The sequence below is a fragment of the Suncus etruscus genome, chromosome 1 (genome assembly GCF_024139225.1).
Source record: "Suncus etruscus isolate mSunEtr1 chromosome 1, mSunEtr1.pri.cur, whole genome shotgun sequence".
NCBI classification, from domain to species: domain Eukaryota; kingdom Metazoa; phylum Chordata; class Mammalia; order Eulipotyphla; family Soricidae; genus Suncus; species Suncus etruscus.
Genome location: NC_064848.1, coordinates 9,976,767 through 9,998,084, shown reverse-complemented (window position 1 = coordinate 9,998,084; position 21,318 = coordinate 9,976,767). Strand labels below are relative to the sequence as shown.

General features: G+C 35.4%; 1 protein-coding gene and 1 non-coding gene across 2 annotated transcripts in view; one reads left to right on the top strand and one right to left on the bottom strand.

Moving 5' to 3' along the window:
* The window catches only part of LRRC49 (leucine rich repeat containing 49), a 138,174-nt gene that overhangs the window by 42,356 nt on the left and 74,500 nt on the right, over window positions 1–21,318 (bottom strand). The window contains exons 9-10 of the mRNA XM_049777845.1: window positions 17,048–17,195; window positions 3,668–3,751 (exon numbers count right to left, since the gene is read on the bottom strand). Coding sequence (XP_049633802.1) covers window positions 3,668–3,751; window positions 17,048–17,195 — 232 coding nt within the window. The remainder of the gene's footprint in view (window positions 1–3,667; window positions 3,752–17,047; window positions 17,196–21,318) is intronic.
* On the top strand, window positions 9,954–10,057 carry LOC126025983 (U6 spliceosomal RNA). Its single transcript, XR_007501551.1, has one exon. It is a non-coding gene; the product is annotated as a U6 spliceosomal RNA (small nuclear RNA).

Genomic DNA, 21,318 nt, shown 5'->3' with positions numbered 1-21,318 from the left:
TCTGTTGCTTTACACCTGGGCACTTCTGTATTTACTTATATGACTGAGATTAGTTCTATTACAGTTTGAAACAGGCAGTAGAAGCAGAAAGGCTACTAATAGCTTTCTCCATTGGAGAATGGAGTTCAGAAGTACAGGCTCAACAAGGGACTACTAGAGGCTAAGCTGAGGGAGAGTGGGTAAAGATATTAAACTGCCCTCTCTTCAAAACAGATTCCATAGTCTATGCTTTCCCAAATACCTCAAATTACTATTTATCTCTTGGCTGGATTCTAGTCCTGGTTTGAAAGTTATTATGCCCTAATCTTTCAGAGGGGTATGGACAGGAGGAGAACAGACTAAAACTGCAATCCTAGTAAAACTCATTGTTGGATCCAGGGAGAGCGATTCTCAAAGTATATACCAGCCCTTCATAAGACATTTTCCATTTGGGTGCTTTAGCGACTAGAAACATTGCATAACAAGTGGCCCAATCCTAGAAATGGCCTTAGTTGTGGGTAGAACAGGAGCCTTCGTAACAGATAGCCAGAGAGGTTAATCTTACAGTCCACTGTGGACTGCAGTTTCCCATGTGATCCATCTTCCACTGCGATGGCTCAAACTTCAGCTGCCTGTGCTCTAAAGTCACAGCTTGAATTTTCATTTCCCCACCATCTGGTAGCCTGGGCACCCTCAGCAGAGGAAATGTGGAGTGTATCCCCCTTTTCCCTGAGATGTTTGCTGGAGGTCTATCCATATCCTTGAGCACTCAGCAGTGGAGCTCTTCTCCCCAGTATTCCCTGCTCTCCAAACAAAGCCTTTCTATTTTTCACTGGCATGTTTCCAAAAACACTGGAAAGTACTAAGTAGTTAAATTGAGCATATATGATCTAAGTGTGAGCCAAGTGTGATTTGCTACAAAATTTACTAGCATGCTAGTCTTCCTATAGAATTTCTTTGTTTATTCTTCCTTGTTCCATGCCCCAGGGCTAATGCAAAAGTGGTTTTTTTAGGTTCCTTCAACAGTTTTAGCCCAATTATTTATATTATTCTGTACATTTATGAACCCGACAGAAAAAGTCTCATTATAGAAAATATTACTTTTTATAAATGAATAATTCAGAAAACTTGTCAATGCTATTATTTGGCAGTGAAAAATCTTACTCATAAATTTTAAAAAAAGTAAATACAATTATTTGCTATAAACCAATGTGTTGTGACTTAACCATGAGGAATATTCCAATATGGAAAATACTCAGATCCTGTTGGCAAAGCAATAAAAATGTAGAGATGTTTAAAGACTTTAGGTATTCTAGTGGATCAAGATTACAGAGAAAAGCGAAATAGGAAAAAGAATGCTAAATGTAGCAGATGAGAAAAGTGAGTACTATTCTTGATTACTTCTGAAAGTCTTAATCCCCAGGTGTGAGAATTTGAGACCATTTGTTTATGTTTTTTGCCTTTTTTTATTTTGTTTATGTGAGACTATTTTTATTAGGAAAAAAATAAAAGCATATTCTTTAGTCAACTTAAACTGTAAAATTCTTTAGCCCGTACACATTTCTTAAATTTTCCTTTGTTCCTAAGCTACTTATGTTCAACTGTCTCGCCACTAGTCATTTTTAAAATACTGGGTGCCATTTTGTATTTCAAAAAGAAAATCAACTGCATTATGCACTTCATTAGACAAAAATGAGTAATGGGCACCAGAGATACAGCTCAATACACCAAGGAAAATGCTGTGCATGCTAGTGCCCTGGGTTTAACTTCCAGCACCACCTCTGCCACATAGCACCAAGCTTGGAGTAACCCCAGAGCATCACTAAGTTTGTCCCAGATAAAAAACAAAGATTACAACAATGATAATCGGGAGAATATCCATAGCATTATAATATAACATGATGTATAATATGAACCTTAAGTTGTCTTTATTAAATTTTGTGATGTTAATATAAAATATTTTTAAACCGTGTTATGAAAATAGTATCGGATATGTAAAATTACTTCCACCTAATTAAAAACAATGAAACTTAATTCATAGATTCCTTAAGATCTTCAACACCTCTACATAAGAGGAACAAAAGAGAAAGCTTTTCATTTATAATGTACCATCAATACTGGGTTTGATCACCAACATTACATAAAAATAACAAAACACACACATACCACACACAACAATAACGCAGCAATATTCAGTCATAAAAAGAAGAAAATTCTGCCGTTTGTGAGAACATGCATGGATCTTGCAGGCATTCTGTTAAATAAAATGAATCAAGCAAGAAAGTCAAAGATAAGTATGATATCCTATGTATAACTTTAAATAAGCCTAAACTCCTAGATACAGAAAATGATAATTTACAGAAAGATGGATGAAATAAAGAAAGATAATCACAATGTATAAGCTTCCAATTTCAAAACAAGTGATGCAGATGAAGTATATAGATGATGACTATGTATCATCTCTCTACAAAAAGTATTTTATGTGAAAAATATACATTGTATATTTGAAAATTACCAATAAAAAGAATGTAAACTATCTCATCACAAGAAAAACATTGTAAGAACATGTAATGATAGGGGCTGGTGAGGTGGCGCTAGAGGTAAGGTGTCTGCCTTGCAAGTGCTAACCAAGGAAGGACCACGGTTTGATCTCTCGGCATCCCATATGGTCCCCCAAGCCAGGGGCAATTTCTGAGCACTTAGCCAGGAGTAACCCCTGTGCATCAAACGGGTGTGGCCCAAAAAACCAAAAAAACAAACAAAAAAGAACATGTAATGATATATGTTGACTATATGTAATCATTTTGCGATATATACACATCAAATGATTATGTTGCACATCTAATATAAACTTTGTTAATGATATCTCAAAGCTAATAAACCATAATAAACCAGAGCTTTAGATAAGTAAGTTAACAATGAATCACAGTGCTTTCTGAAAGGAAGTATTATGTTATGAGGATACACTGGTGATGTAGAGATTTAAAAAATAATGAAACTTTTTAACAAAAATTTTTGCTTGTTTGTTTTGGGGGCCACATAATGATGCTAAAGGCTTCAGGGATCCTGGATTAGAGATCTTTCTGGTGGCCATGGAGAATAATATGGGTACTATGGTTCAAACATGATTTGGCCGTATGCAAGCAAGTGCCCTACCCACTGTGCTATTACTCTGACCTCCTTGACAAAGTTTATACATAATTATTTTTATATCATAATTTTTTTTTTGGTTTTTGGGCCACACCCGGTAATGCTCAGGGGTTACTCCTGGCTATGTGCTCAGAAGTTGCTCCTGGCTTGGGGGACCATATGGGACGCCGGGGGATCGAACCGCGGTCCGTCCAAGGCTAGCGCAGGCAAGGCAGGCACCTTACCTCTAGCGCCACCGCCCGGCCCCTATATCATTATTTTAAAACTCAAAGTTTTAAATTTTACAACAAAATTTTTACAAGTGCTTTCTAACACATGTTTAAAATTTCAGAAGTGATTTTATTTAAAAGTAACTATTGATTTACAGAAATCAATATATTGAAGGTCAGAAATAAGGCTCAGTGGTTCAGTGCTTGTATGTGTGAAACGTTGGGTTTAATGTCTGGAACCCGCCACTCCCCACAAAATTTACAAAGTTTAAGAATCACTTTCTAGCTTCAGCTTATGTAAGCAAGTATACAGACAGATTAAAAAATACCTTAAGCAAAGATTGTTTATGACTTTCCCGTCTTTTCTCTTCCTCCTTTTTGGCTACAATAGATGCCATACGTCTTTCTTCTTCCTAAAAAATTTTTTAAAAGAAACATTAATTATTTAACCTTTGAGAGGGTATCTGGCCTGCATTCGGCAGTGCCAGGGAATATACCTGATTGGACTGAACCAAAAGCATACACCTTAGTTAACCCCTGTACTATATCTTTCCAAAAAAAAGGAACCAAAATTAGGTAGGCAGAAGGAAATAACAAAGCTTAGAGTAGAAATCAACGAAGTGAAAATCTAGAAAAACAATCCGCAAAATCAATGAAAGCAAAAGTTGGTTCTTTGAAAAATCAACAAGATCAAAAAAATCACAAAACTCACAAAGAATGGGGGAGAGAAAAACTAAATAAATAGAATTAGAAATAAAAAGGGGGGAGATTACAGACACTGCAGAGATTCAAAGGGCAATCAAAGACTACTTTGAGAATTTATGCCACAAAACAAGAGAACCTTGGAGAAATGGATACATTCTTGGACTCTTAGAATCTTCCACAGTTGAATCAGGATGATCTATCATATCTAAACAGACCCATCACTATTGAGAAAATTAAATGGTAATCAAAAGTCTTCCCCAAAACAAAAGTCCAGGCCCAGATAAAGTCACTAATGAGAGGCCGGAGAGATCGCATGGAAGTAAGGCATTTGCCTTTCATGCAGAACGATGGTGGTTTGAATCCCGACATCCCATATGGTCCCCTGTGCCTGCCAGGGGTGGTTTCTGAGCATAGAGCCAGGAGTAACCCCTGAGCACTGCCGGGTGTGAACCCACCAAAAAAAAAAAAGTCACTAATGAATTCTTTCAAGAGGACCTCCTATCAATACTTTTCAGGCTCTGTCAAAAATTGAAAGCACAAACATTCCCAAATAGTTTTTATGAAGCCAACATCACCCTGATATCAAAACCAGACAAAGATGCTGCAAACAACAACAAACATAGAGCATATACATGAAGAATACAGATGCAAAGATCCTCAACAAAATCCTAGCAAATAGGATCAATGCCTCATCAAGAAGGCCATATATCATGACCAAGTAGGGCTCATTCCATATATGCAAGGATGGTTTAACATATGTGAATCAATCAACATAATACACCATATCAACAAAAGAAAAAATAAAAACCATATGATCATATCAATACATGCAGAGAAAGCATTCATTAAAGTCCAACACCCATTCATGATAAACACTCTCAACAAGATGAGGATGGAAAGAACTTTTCTCAATATAGTCAAGGCCATTTATGACAAGCCAATTGTAAATATTATTCTCAATGTAAATAAACTAAAAACCTTTCCTCTAAAATCTGGTACAAGACAAGGTTGGCCCCTTGCACCACTCCTATTCAACTAGTACTGAAAATACCTGCCATAGCAATTAGAAAGAAAAAGATATCAAGAGCATCCAAATAGAAAAGGAAAAAGTCAACCTCTCACTGTTTGCAGATGGCATGCTACTATATTTAGAAAACGCAAAAGATTTCTAGAAACAATAGATTCATGAAGCAAAGTAGTAGGCTATAAAATTAATACACAAAAATCAATGGCCTTCTTACACTAAATAATGATAGTGAAGAAATGGACATTACAAAAACAGTCCCATTTACATCAGTTCTACACAAACTCAAAGATCTTAACTAAAGAGGTGAAGGACCTATACAAATAAAACTGCAAAAGACTGCTTCAAGAAAGAAAAGAGGATACAAGTAAATGGAGACACATACCCTGTTCATGGATTGAGATGATTAACATCATTAAAATGGGAATACTCCCCAAAGCACTGTACAGATTTAATGCAATCCCTCTAAGGATATTCATGACATTTTTCAATGTCACTTCTGAAATTCATTTGGAACAATACACACCCATGAATAGTTAAAGCAACCCTTGAGAAAAGGAATATGGGAAGTATCACTTTCCCCAACTTTAAATTGTATTACAAAGCAATATTCACTAAAACTGTATGGTATTAGAATAAAGACAGACCCTCAGATCAATGGAATAGACTTGAGTATTCAGACATTGTTCTCCAGACATACTATCAATTAATCTTTGAATAAGGGGCAAAATGGAGCAAGGAAAACCTCTTCAACAAGTGGTGCTTGGACAACTGGTAAGCCACATGCAAAAAGCAAACTTGAACCTCCATCTAACACATGCACAAAGGACAAATACAAATGGATTAAAGACCTTGATATCAGACCTAGGATGATAAAGTATATAGAAGAACACGCAGGTAAAACAATCCATGACATTGAGATTAAAAGCATTTTCAAGGAGGAAACACCACTGTCCAAACACGTGTAAGCAGAGATAAACAAATGGTACTATATTAAGCCAAGAAGCTTCTGCACTTCAAAAGAAAATAATAATTAAAATACAAGATAGGAGAGACCATTCACCCAATACACATCAGATGAGGGGCTAAGATATACAAGATACTGACAGAATTTAACATAAATAATCATCTAACTTTATAAAACAAATGGGGAGAAAAAATAAATGAAGACTTTCTCAAAGAAAAACACAAATGGCCAAAAGGCACATGAAAAAAATACTCCACGTAACTAATCAATAGGGAGATGCAAATCAAAACAACAATGAGGTACTGTCTCATGCCACAAAGAATGGCACACATCACAAAGAACAAGAACAATCAGTGCTAGCAGGGATGTGGGAAAAAAAGAATTCCCATTCACTGTTGGCGGAAATGTCGGCTAGACCAGCCTTTATGTAAAACAATATGAAAATTCCTCAAGAAACTGGAAATTGAGCTCCCATGTGATACAGCTATATCAGTTCTAGGAATATACCCTAGAAACAAAAAATAATACAAAAATGCCTTCTGCAAACCTATATTCATTGCAGCACTATTTACAATAGCCAGAATCTGGAAACAACCCAGAGCCCAACAACAGATTAGTGGCTAAACTGTAGTACATATACACAATGGAATACTATACAGCCATCAGGAAAAATGAAGTCATGAAATTTTCCTTTAGATGGATGAACATGGAAACTATTATGTTGAGTGAAATAAATCAGAGGGGGAGAAATAGACACAGAATAGTCTCACTCATATGTGAGATTTAATAAAAATAAAAGACATTATTGTAATAATACTCAGACAATAGATATGAGGGCTGGAAGGACTGGACCATAATATAAAGCTTACCACAAAGAGTGGTGAGTGAAATTAGAGAAGTAACTACACTAACAACTATCATGACAATGGTAGTCAGTGAGAGAAAAGAAATCTTGTCTTGAAGACAGGAAGAGAGGTTGAGAAGGAGGGAGATGGGGGTGGGGGTTTTGGTGATGGGAAAGTTGTACTGGTGAAGGGGGTGTTTTTTTTCTATGACTGAAACCCAACTGCAAACATGTTTATAATCATGCTGCCTAAATAAATATATTACAAAAAAAGTTGATCCACATTGTCATCATGGAAATACAAATTAAAGCAACATTGAGATACCACTGTGCATCAATAAGAAAGGTCAAACTTCCAGAACACTAAACAGAAAAAAACAAATTATGTTCCTCTTTTTGTTCTGATTTAAAAAAATTAGATACATTTTAAAATTCTATCCCCCAGGTCCAAAGAGATAGCACAACAGGAAGGAGTGATAGCACAGAGGGTATGTCTGCTGATCCAGGACTAACACACATTCAATCCTTGGCATCCCATATGTTCCCCCAGGCTACCAGAAGCGATTTATGAGTGCAGATCCAGGCATATGCCCTAATGTCACTGTGTGTGGCCCAAAAAAATCAAATAAATAAAATTCTACCCCAGAGTGTGAAATAAACGAGCTCAATATATGCTCAAATTCCTGGGTTTTTGTTGTTGTTGTTGTTGTTGTTGTTGTTGTTGTTTTTATCTTGTAAAGCAAGAAACAAAAATGAACAAGAAGAGAATGGAAAAAAGGGCAGGCCGATTTTATGGTTTATCCCAAATACCTTAAAGCCACATCAAATACTTTTAAAACTTGCTTACAAACTTTAGAAAGCAAAACGGATTAAATTGATACTAATACGAGGCTGAAGAAGTGGCACAAGTGTTAGGGCATTTGCCTTGCATGAGCTTATCTAGGAAGGACCATGGTTCAATTCCCCTGCATCCCACATGGTCCCTCAAGCCAGGAGTGATTTCTGAGTGTATAGCCAGGAGTAACCCTTGAGCGTCACTAGGTATGGCCCCCCAAAAAGCAAAAAAAAAAGTGATACTAATGATTTTCATTTGATTTATGATAAATAAGAGTATTGGAAATGATAAGAGTTAAAGCCATTCAAACTCTCCATTGATATTAATTAGTAATTCTCGACTAATGTCAGAACTTCTACTGTTTTTAAGTCAATTTGGCCAGTACAATTTTTAAAACTCTGGTAATGTTTTAGTTCAAACAAAAAATTTAAATTATTCATAGTCCCAACATTCTAATTCAAAATTTATTGCTGTGTCATGACACAATGTTTGCTAAAAGCAAATATTTTATTTTACAATTGTATATATAGTCCAGATCAGTATTCTCTCTGAAGAGTGCCAATTTTTAATAGTGAAAATTATAACTATATAATTGAAATTTTTATTATCAAAAGATTTTGTAGGCACTCAAGATTATGTTACAATTTTAAAATCAACTTCATTAAATATAAGCTTAAAATATCTTCAGAGATAGGAAACAAAAATATAGTTTAGTATATGTGCAGAATCCTTTTAGAAATTAAAATAAAATCTGAAATTGAAAGTTCAATGGAGGAGGAATGAACAACAGATATGAACAACAGGAATGAACAACATAGCTGAGAAGATCTTCCCACATGCTTTCACAGCGCTATTTACTATCCAAAATAGCCCCTGATTTATCTCATTTTTTCTCTAGCTGTCTCTCCCTTCTTGTGCTCTGCTTGGTGGCTGGAGTAGCCAGCTCTAAAGGTTTAAGCTTAGGAGTCACACATAGTGACTAGGACCTTAATAAAGCTTCATGTCTCCTGAAATCTGACTGCTGTGGATCATTTCCTAGCTGTTAACCTGAACCCTGAGACCCGCTGGCTGGAAGGGGTTTCAGATGCCTGGCCCAGGTTGGCAGAGAAAGGGCTCACCCTCCATCCATCACCATCCACAACCACCCAGGACTCTATAATTACTATGTATTTCAACAGTGCTCCAAATAGCTACATTAAGGTATGGAACCAAATAAGCTCCCTGCACATAGTAAATTAATATACAACAAATATTCAAGGAATTAAGCATAAATATATTTATCTGTTTAACAATTTCATAAAATTAGAATTAGTACAAATGGTAGGGTTGGACCTTTGATATGTCAGCAGCTCTCAATTTCTACTAGAAGTCAACATATGATTTGATATATATTGGCTCACCCTAAGAGCTTTTCACCAAATATTTCTATTTTCTCATATGCAAGGCATGATGTGGGAAAGCACTTCTTGCCCCTTTGAAGTTTGATGTTGGGACCAATGACATATGCACAAAAATGACATGTGTTTATGACTGGGTAAAAGCTTTTTCAGTTGTTATCTCACACCTCTGCTATAGAATCTACAAAACTCTAGGTTCTGCACTTTGAAAACTGGGTGCTAAAATGAAAAACAACAACAACAAAAATAAAAACATACAGCTAAGTACCCAGATCTCATAAAATTAAGAGCCTACCTAGCATATATGCTATATGAAAATTGAGAAAAGTCAAAGATATTATAAAAAGATATTCTGGGGTGGGGGTAAGCTATCAACTATGCTTCTAAGAACAAATAAAATATTTAAATTTATTTAAATCACATATTTAATTTGCTGTGGGAGCCAAACCCAGTGGTGCTGGGATAGAATACTCAGGAGGGCTTCAGGAGCTGCTCAAGGGCCACCAAGGTGATTTCTAGCTGTAGCAGGGAGGATTATGAAATGCTCAGAATCAAACCCAAGACTTCACACATGCAAGGCATGTGTTCTAACACCTGAGTTACATCCCAAGCTCCAAGACAAAACTTTTTAAATGCACAAAAAGAAATTAGCATCAAGTTAAAAGGAAGCACAAGATTCTAATTTTAGAAATAAGCAAATAAATTCTCCGAGAAGTTGAGTAATTATATAAGGTCACAGGGCTAGTGACAAAGCCAGGATCAGGACCAGAAGATACCTTTTATGAGAAATAGAATTTATGATCTTTTATAATAAGATTATATATAATGTATTTGACAATTTTAGGGACATCGGCAGCACATATACTAAAATTGGAACCATACAGAGAAGATTAGCATGGTCCCTGCGCAAGGATGACACGCAAATTCGTGAAGAGTTCCATATTTTTAAAAAAAATGAGGTTAAAATTCAACCAGCCACATAAATGTAAATTTTGATAAACTTAAGAGTATATTTTATAGCTGTCTTATTATTTCAAAATGAAAATAAGGTAATAAGGAGAAATAAGCTAAAAAAATTCAGAATATTGACTTCTAGACTCACAGAATAGCAGGATTAATAGATTAAATTATTTTTCAATAAATAATGATTTACACTGCCCACACATTAATGTTTGATTGTGACTCATCTATGAAATGTAAACTAAAAACAGATTGGTTATTCAAAGAGCCAACTTCAAACAGTACTGGAAACTGTATAGATCACGTACTACACATGCTTACAAGATGATTTCATCATACGCTCAGAAAGAATTGGAGTTTCTATTAAAGGAAGCAGGATTTTAAAAAGAATGCTGAACCTAGGAAATTTGAACAAAGGCCAAATTAATTCAAATATTAAGTATTTTTAAGTATTCATTGATGACCTTATTTCAACACAAATAAATGCAGAATAACTAAACCCTAAGCAAAAGTAAACCTCAATTAGCAATGATTAGTTAGTTATATATCATTTGTTAAAAAGGGAAAAAATATAAAATTCTGGCATCTTCATGTTAGCAATTTCTGGAATAAAAGCCACAGCCTTTATGGAATAAAGAAAGAGAAAAAAGAACTGTATTTTTGCCTTACCTTAGTTTGCATTATTATCCAATATAGATTAAGAAGTGGAATAATTTAGTAAATATTTCATAGCCTATGTTATCTTATATTATCATATTATATTATATGTTATCTTATTATTAATATTTCATAACCTATGTTATCTTATATTAGCATATTATATGTTTTCTTATTATTATCTTATGTAATCTTATATTGTGGCTTAACAATATCTATATTATGTAAGAAGAGATTTTGCTCCAAAATAAATAGCAATAAGTATAGACAATAATTCATTACATCAATTTTTAAAATAAGTGACAATGTGGGTTGTGAAATCCACTATTATGAGGAATTATGAAAATAGTTTTTCTTTACTATGTCAAATATTTAAGATTTTTAAATAACAATTTTTGACTAGGAAAAATGTTCCATTTTTCTTCATTCAACATTTCAATCTTTTAAAAATCTTATTTCAGGGCTGGAGAGAGAGCATGGAGGTAGGGCATTTGCCTTGTATGCAGAACGATTGTGGTTCAAATCCCAGCATCCCATATGGTCCCCCAAGCCTGCCAGGAGCGATTTTTGAATGTAGAGACAGGAGTAACCCCTGAGCGCTGCCGGGTGTGACCAAAAACCAAAAATCTTATTTCATACAGAATATTTTAGATATTTCATTTCAAAATAAAAATTTTAAGTGATCTTTCCTCATTTCCTTTCTAGGTAAACTCAGTTTCTGGAACGTATAAGGACACTGATCATACATTTTATCTTCATTTAAGCCTTAGTAGCAGGTAAATTTTATTAATCAATAGCCTTTATGACAACATTCTCAGTATTGTGTGAGATAACCAAGGAAAAGAAACATACATATAAAGAACACTTCATATATCAGACTTATACCCTTAAAGATACAAATTGGCTAAGTAGATAAGTCTAATATATTAAGCACTAATTTATACGAGTTAACAAAATTCTACCTCCCTTATCTCAGTTCATTAGAAAGAGCAAATAAAAGTACCAAAGATAATTAAGAAATAAAAATAAAAATAAAAGTGCAGCTTCCTGGGAGCCGGGAGTCTAGCAGGAGGAGGCTTGGCAAGCCCACGCCATGCCGGAGGCCTGCTTGGCCAGGCCTAGGGGGGGTGCGGGACTTGGGTAACCCCAGCACCCCTCTGCCGCCTTGCTCCAGATCTCCAGGGCTTCCCTGGGCCACACGCCTGGGCAAGCCGGTGAGTTGGGTCCCTTGGTGGAGCTTGAAGGTACCCTAGGCCTTCCCCCACTATCCATGCGGCTCCTTAGGGAGGGTCTGGGTGGGGCTCTGAACCTCTGGTCTCCCAGCTTCTTGAAGGATCTCTCCTTCCTGGGAGCCGGGAGTCTAGCAGGAGGAGGTTTGGCTGGCACTGGTAATCTCTGTCCAGTCTACATTCTCAAAATCGCGCGGGGGCGATAGCCCCCGCGCACACAAGAAACATTAATAGTACTCTCACAAGAAACATTAATAGTACTCTCACAAGAAACATTAATAGTACTCACTATCACTGAATTATGTTTTTATGTATGCAGAATGTCCATTTTGTACTCTGCCCTTTTGCATACCCCTTCATAAGTTCATATTTCTCTTTAACTTCTTTATCTCCTATCATCATTACTCCTTTTTTACCCTTTCTAACTTAAGTAGTATTGAGTCCTAATTCACAGACCAAAGTGGTGCCCTAGAGTTAACACCCACCCAACTATTTTAAAAGGCATAAAAATGACGCATATCTTTTCAACATTTTATGGGTGTTTTCTTTGACGGCTATAACTTTTGCTAAATACTTTCTTATACAGTGATGATTCCCCCCCCCATGTTTTTTATCTTCTCTTTGTGAACTGCTCAATATGGAATTTGGTGTGAAAGAATCCCTCAGTTTAATACTTATGTTTGAACCAAGTCATGGGTCTTGTTGGAAATGTTCTTATGCCCCCATATATCTGATAGCACCACGTGTCTTTATTTTTTTTTATTTATTTATTTTTTTTATTTATTTTTTTTATTTATTTATTTATTTTTTTATTTATTATTTTTTTGCGTAGGCACACTAACATGGGAAAATACTATACATACTAATAAGTTCTTATCTAATAGAAATGGGAACACACAAATCTTGTAGTGCAATGAGACCTTACACCCTGAACATTGACATAAAGACCTGGCACAGGCCTCAGAAGAATGGGCATTCTCCATTTACCCCTTGATCTACAGAAGACATTTACAAAACATCCAAGGTTGTATATAACATCACCCGGAGGCATTCCTGTACCAGGGACGACCCTACAGCTGCTCTGACATCGATCTACTCAAAAGAGACATCCCTTAACACTGAGAAGACAACAAGAACAATGACCTGCTCACTGGACAGGGCTTGCTGTATTGCCCCTTTATGGTGAGGTTTGTCTATAACATCACCTGGAAGCAATCCTCTACCACGGAAGACCCTACCACTGCTCAGACACCGTCCTGCTCAAAAGAGACTTCCCTTAACACTGAGAAGACTTAACAACAACAACCTGCTTATAGGACAGGGCTTCCTGCATTCCCCTTTCATGGTGAGGTGAAACGAGAAGGCACTCCACATCATGACTTCAATGTAGGACATGCAGATTCCAGAATCTTTAATACAGAAACATGAGACCGACAACAGAGACTGTGTGATAAGTGTGTTGGCGCTACGGACAATGTCTTGGAGCGAACGATAACTTTCCTGAGGCCTAGAGCTGGTCTTATGCCAGGAAACTTCAGGGGTAGGATCTCTTTGTATTTAGGCCAAGGCTATTCCTTTCCATGCCTCTCATATTTTGGTGGGCCTATGCAAACAACAATTGCCACTCTAACACCGTTTTTACTGTGCTCCTTTGACTCTAATACTTAAAACACACCCACTTAAAATTTGAGATTAACTTAAGCTAATATGCATGTACATGGAAATGTAAAAAATACTATACCTCTAATGTTTAAGGAGTTACGTAAGTTTGATGGCTTTAGATTGCCTTGTGTGCTGTTAAGAAATATTATAATGTGCTACAATCTGGGGACTTGAGGGACAAAGTAATTGCACATGGATTCTGTTTTATTTATCTTAACTTTCTTTGGTGAAAGTTCAAAGTTAAGATATCAGCAAGGGGACTTCTTCTGATAATTATGTTATGGGTGATTGTCCTTCCACTGTAACTTTACCTTATCCTCTTTCTTTGCATCTTTTGTTCTCATAATTCATAATAAAAAATTATAAAACTGGAAAAAAAATAAAAGTGCAAAACAATGTTGACAGTACAAAGTCAGAAGTCAAATAAACCTATCTCCATGCTGAAGCAGAGAGGGACAGAGTCCAAGAGCCCCCTCAGAGTCAAGAAGTTGCAATACTCCTAGGTCTCTGCTAGATGCTCAGATGTCCATAATTTGCATAGGTCCAAGTGCAAACTGTTCACACTGAAGTGGGTATACAGTGAGTCCAGTGGCAACTTATAAATCTAGATGGTCACTCAAGGTCCACATAAAAAGTAGTAGAGCCTACATGTGAGAAAATAGGTGGAGATTCAGAAAATTTTATTAGATACAAGATAATCAAACTGAGGTCACTCATAGGTATTTTATGAGAAAATAAAATAACCAAATAAATTTAGAAAATGATAAAACAATGAAGGCAAATCCTTTTGTCACATTATTTCTGTTGTAGCCTATGAAATATATACTTAAAATGGGTTACCAAAGACAGCATTTTACTTTGATCAGAAGTCATGTCAATATTTTCAGGTGCATAGAAGTCACCAAAATGATGCCAAAGGAGTGCCTTGTTTTGGTCCTAACAGTTAACCATAATGACATAAAACTGAGGGGGTTCCACAGTGACAGTGAGACTGAAGTGTCCCTTCAACTGAGAACAAAGTACAAACCACAACAGGGTGGACATGGAGGAGATTTATAATTCACTGTATAAAAGATGAGAGGAAAGAAACACCCAGAAGTTGTGATCTAAAGAGTGGGACAGAGGGGCTCTGTAGAAGGAATGGCAGATAGAAAGTGGAGACAAAATCTTTTGGCCCAGGGTGACATCTCTATGAAGGAAATGAAGAACTCTACCAAGATTAGAACCCTGACAAGGATTACAACAAAGAACTCACCATAGTCAACACTGCCCCATATCCACACCTAGGGACTGGTTCTGATGGGAAGTTATACTGACAAAAAAACTGATTTCCAAGTCTCAGATTTTCCTTCTACGGGGATGGATGTCTACAGTGATAGAAGCACAAACTCGCCTGTCCCCTGTATTTTGCCTTGTCCCCCTATATTTTCAACATAGCTGAAGCCCTATTGCTTCTTTCCTCGCCCTGCTGACTCAGCAAATGCAAAAGTAGACTCAAATACCTGTAGACACCATCAACCTAATAAAAAAATAAACATAAGACTTTAAAATGCACTTCTTAGATGGCCCAAAGATACATTAACAAATGCTTCACTTACTATTAAAATAATAATAATGATTATTATTGGAATAAAAACTTCATTTATTATTAGAGAAATAAAAATCAAAACTATGACATATCACTCTCCACACAAGAATGATCTATATGTTGTCAAGAATGTGGGAAAAGGCTCCTCTTTCATTGTTGATGGAACTGTAAACTGGTATAGCATCTATGAAAAATAAGGAGATTTCTTCAAAAAAAAATAATAAGTACTGAGAATGCAGTTCAGTAGAACAGCATATGTGAGGTCCTGAATCAAACATAGTACTGCAAAAAAAAATCTAATAAGTAAAACTGAATTTAGTAATATTACAAAGGCATTGATTGGAAGTATATAACACACTAATTAAAATCAATATTTATAAGCAGCATTGTTCACAATAGAAAAAAATGAATCAATATATAAGTGTTATTGACACATAACTGGATAAGAGATTGTGGTGCAAATATACTCAATGCACTACTACTGTGCTATTTAAAGGGATGACATTATACCATCAAAGAACACAATTATAAAATTTATGGTGATTATGCTTATGGCATAAGTATGGAAGTGAAAGACAATTACCAGATCATTTTACTTATATGTGGAATATAAGCAACTATTGCAAAAATCTGGCAAACTTCAACCTAGTCAAAACTATGGAGATTACTGGAAGTGGGGATGGGGTGAGTGAAAGGAATAAGAAGTGGGTTCCTTTTATATTGCATTTTGTTTTTGTTTAGTTCTTGGGTTTGGGGGCCATACATGAGTCAGCTCATTGCTGATTTCTGGTTCTGCACTTAGGGATCACTCCTGGCAGAATGGGGGGGGGGGGAAGGACCATTTGAGATGCTGGGGATCAAACCTGGGTTGGCCATGTGCAAGACAATTAATCTACCCACTCATGGTATTGTTGGATAAGAAGACATTCAAGAAATGAATCATATAGCTAGAGATTTGATAGTCTGAGAAGAGGGGTGGATTGTTTTTTAAAGACTATTTGTTGTTTTTTGGGCCATACTCACCTGCGCTCAGGTGTTATTCCTGATTCTGTACTCAAAAAATTACTCTTGGCAGGCTCACGGAAAACATATGGGATGCTAGGGATTGAACTGAGTTGGCGGTTTGCAAGGCAAACACCCTACCCACTGTGCTCTGGCCTCCAGATTTAAAGACTCTTAATTTCTAATTACCAGAATGCTGGCACCCTCAGGGAATGCTCTGACAGTGGGGTTCCAGTATTAACTCTTTAGTCCTGCCACTTCTTTGGGAGAAAGACAATCTAGGGAGACTTGGCATTAGCTACCTCTTCCTTTTTGAGATGTAAATACCCATTTAGGCCTGATTAGCATGAGTTAGGTATTTGCCTGTTAATGTCTGCCTTTCTTCCCAACTGAATGATAAATACTGTATGTGGAAGGCAGTCAGGGCTCTCAGTCTATGAAGCTGTGAGCCCCTTGAACCCAATGCTTTTCTCTATTATGTGTGTCTTATTTTCTTAAACCTCAGGACACCTCTGCTTCAGTGATCCCCAGTACTGTACTATTGTTCCAGTCCCCCTTTTTAGTATTGTGATAGTACTATAGGTGGTAGGTATTATGAATCACTAAATACATACATATATAATGTATTATGCTGTACTGCTAAAATTCCTCAAGGCAAAGTAAAGAGAAATCAATGAAAGGGGGGAAAGTTAAGTACAAAGTCATGATAATTCATCATTTATTAAAATTAAAAGCGTTTCAAGCAAAGAATATATGTCCCTATATCTCCTATTTCTTACTCCATACTAAGATTAAAAACAAATCTGGTAAAAACTTCTAGGTAAATGCAGAGTTCTTACCGTGATTCTCTTCATATCTAGCTGGCGCAGCTGCAGCATATTCTGAAGGACAGTGTGTTTGTACCATGACTCTTGAGCTATTGGATTGCCATCAAAAGTGATGTCTGAGAGAGAAGTGGACTCAGCAAGGCAGCAAACACTCTCAAAACTGCAGGAGTGAAAGAGAGCATTGGGTTATTCTGAAACCATCTGCAGAAAAACGGATAGGAGAGCAGAGTCCCTACATATTTCACCCAGATTCCTTTATCATTACCATCTTGAATTAGGATAATATATGTGTTACAATGAATAATAATAATAATAATAATAATCAGTATATATTTACTACCTCAAGCTTAGATTCCATCTAGATTTTTCCTAGTTTTTAACCTCGTCTTTTATTGCTATTGTTGTTGTTGGATCCTCTCCAGAATACCCCAGAGGGTGTAGCATGTTCCTTAGGGGCTCTTGGAACTGTAACCATTTCTTACTTTCCTTGATTTCAGTAGCCTTCTCATTGGATATTTTTTAGGAGATCCCTAGTTGGAATTTTTTTGATAATTTCCTCAATTCAAAAGATAATGCAATATTTATACAAGTCAAAGATAATGCAATGTTTATACACACAATGTATCACTGTTGATACTGAACTTGATTTCTTAGCTGAGGTGGTTTATTTTAGGCTTCTCCAATATTCCTTCCATCTCCTGTCTTTTCCTTTCCATAGTGAATACTCTGAGGAAGACATCATGTGAAGCCCATAGAGAAACAAAGTTGAGCTTTTCCTCCTTGGTGGTAGAAAAGCTACATGCATTATAACTCTTTATAGGAAGAGTTCATAGAGAACATAGGAAGTTCATCTTTTTTGTTGTTCTCACTCATTTATTTTACATCAGCTTAGACTAATGGATATTTATTTCATATTCTTATTATAACCCAATACTACTTATTTTATTGTTCAAATTATTTCGGCTTTGGTCATTAGAAACTCACTCAGCTGCCGCATCCCTTCAGCATACCCAGATTATGTGGATTTGTTTTAATGCTTCTGTTCTGGCACTGGAATGTTCACTATACTCATATTTCACACAACCTATGTTTGAATATTGTTTTGTTCAATGATGCTTTGTTATAAGACTAATGAGAAAAAAATCCTGACACTCACTGAAATGCTATTCTGCTTTTGTTACATGTAATTTTTGCTTACACTTGCCAATTCCAAGCATCTGCAATGATGTTAAGTGGAGGTTTACTGTACTATAGTTCTAGAGCTGATCATTTCCCCGAAGAGCTAGGGTTCCTGTTATTGGAGAATAATATTAAAAACAAAATCTAAAGACTGGGTATGATTTTTGCTACTGGGTATCATTCTTTTAGATTCTCTGTGGGAAGGGTAAGGGCATTTGTATGTGTATATTAACTTGTGTACCACCATAAAGGGGCACCACAATTTAGAAAGTTAGTAATGTCTTTAGAGAGGTACTACTTAGTGGCTACCCCCAAATCAGCTCTAACACTGTCACTAAACTAAGGTCCTTATGCTTTAAATAGTTATAATAAAGTTATTTTTAATTGATCCAGATTTATTTGCTTCTGCAAACATTTTACTAATAAATATGCCAGATATTCCTAGAAACATTTGACAACCCGCATATGATTGTAAAGATATTAACTAATAAAACAAAGCAAGATCAAGTACAAATATAGGCTAATGATGAGTTATATTCTACTTTATCAAAGAAAGTTAAAGTCACATTTTTAAGAGAAAATAAGAATTAAAAACTAGAAATAGAATAGTTAGTACAGTGGAACTAAACTGGCTTTTAAGAACAGTCTTCTCATGTTCTCTCTCTCTCTCTCTCAAGAAGTCTCTCTCCTCTCTTCTTTTCCTTCTTCTCTCGTTCTCTCTCTCCCCCCTTTCCTGCTCCCTCAGAACATTCTGTTTTACAGTTTGTCTCTTCAGAGTACTAAGAATGGAAAAGCTTAGGTTCAAATACTGACATTTAACTCATAATATGACTTTAATCTTTTTCCAGATTACTCATACATTTGTCCTTCCTCTATTAATCTCTTCCCAATGCCACATCTGCTTCCTATCTGCTAAAGAACTTAACAGAGGAACCAACTCTCCTATGACCTAAACTCATATCTCAACTGGAAAATATATGAATCTGTTTTAAGCCTATTTGATAATATATAAACAAATGTCATATATAAATGGGTATCCATACATATAGATATTGAAATTTTTCAAACTTTCAGTAAATTTTCTCCAAATAGAAAGTTTTCCCTCCATCACAGTTAGGTATTTTTAAAAAAGAAATTTTATTTTTTCATATAAAAAATTCACTTAAATTACATTAATAAATAGCTCAATTGTTTCATACTGATCAATCAGTATTTATTTTACTGAATGATTACAATATGTTCAGCAGGCAGAAACAAATGAACAGTAAAATAAATCAAATTAGTTCATAAGGACTGAAATATATGTACCATAAAAATGTAAAAATAACACAATCTATAGGTAATATAGAATTAAGTATTGAATAATGGAGCATAATTCTTTTTTTGTAAAAGAGCACATAATGAGGTATTTGCATTTCTAGTAGAATAAAAATAATTTTGAGGACTGAAACTAAAATTCTTGCTAAAACCTACTAAAAATCTTGGATAAAGTATACATTTAAAATCTTCTTAATAAAACTCTTATCTACCAAAATATTACAAATAGAAAACTTCCCAGTCTTTTTCCACTCACCCCACACACATCCAAGAAAATCCTAAAAAGTAAGAAATCAGAGAGGCAGGCAGAACAGAGGATCTGACTGTTTGCTGTGTGGGCATTTATTGGATACAATTAACTTAAACTTTGCATGATTTTCAATAGAAGACAAATCCCTGAAGTTACTCAAAGTCTTAATTTGAGACTAGTAGCAAACCCAAGGACTAGACTTCAATGTAAGGGCAAATACATTATACACTTTCCTACCTGCTGTCCAAGAAATATTGTTAATACCAAAATCTGGGGCTAAATAGAGTGGAAAATGCTTCCCTGATTATTTATAACCACAAGCCGCAAAGCAAAGAGAAACCGCATAAATGGATAATTTAAAATATGTCAAAATGAGAATTATTAGTTTTTCAAATAGGCTGTAAGTACCTGATGAAAACATAAAATTTCCCCAATAGAGAAGCCTAACTACATACATTCCAAATAATAACAAAAGCCTAGAAACATAAATAGGTCAAAAAAAAAAAAAAAAAAAAAACACTGACTAAGAAGCCTGCATACGAAGCTGACAAAGTCATTCTACTTATGGTTTCATACAACAGGATTATCAAACAAACTATAAAAAATTATATTCTGGGGACACAGCAATAGTGCAGCAGTAGGACATTTGCCTTTGCATGCTACTGACCCAGGACAGACCTCCATTCAATCCCCAGCATCCCATCTGGTCCCCAAGCCAGGAGTGATTACTGAGCGCATGCATAGACAGGAGTAACCTCTGAGCGTCACAAACAAAAAAGTTAAATTCCAATGAGTAAGTTTTAAAAATTAGTAAAATCCAATAAAATTATTACTGGTTTTTTTATTCCTTTGTTGTAGAGTTCTAAGTTTTGAAACCAAACATAAAATATGTCAAAAATTAGTAAATTGAGAGAAAAATAATTAAAAGTAGAACAGAAAAAAAACAAATCTAATTAGTCAAATGAGTATCACAATACAATTAATAAGGAACAAACACAATTGCTTTTTAAAAGTAATAATTTTATATTAAAAATCAGCCAAATATTGAAATCCTATCATCAGTTATTTTTTATCCCACACAAGATTGTTTTAATTCTGAAACTTGAATTGGAGAGTTAATACAGCAGGAAGGGCATTTACCTTGCAAGTGACTGACCCAGGTTCAACGTCCCCCGTGAACACTGCTTGAAGTGATCCCTGAGCACTGCTGGACATGGCCCCAAAACAAAACAAGCAAAAACTGAAAATTTTGAAATTACTTTCTATATTCAGAGTGATCAAATATATAGAATGAAAAGTAATATCAGAAAAATAAAAATAAAAAAGGGAGTGATAGATGTCTAAACTAAGCCCAGAAGTAATAAAAATAATATAAATGTATGAGATATAAAAACAGATATAAAAATGTATAATACACATACACAATTTTTCTAATTCCACCAGAAGGCCTAGAAGCAAAGATATACCAGTAACCATAAATACACCTAGCATAGAAATCTTGTATCTAAATATCATTTCCACTTTAAAAGTCAAAAAA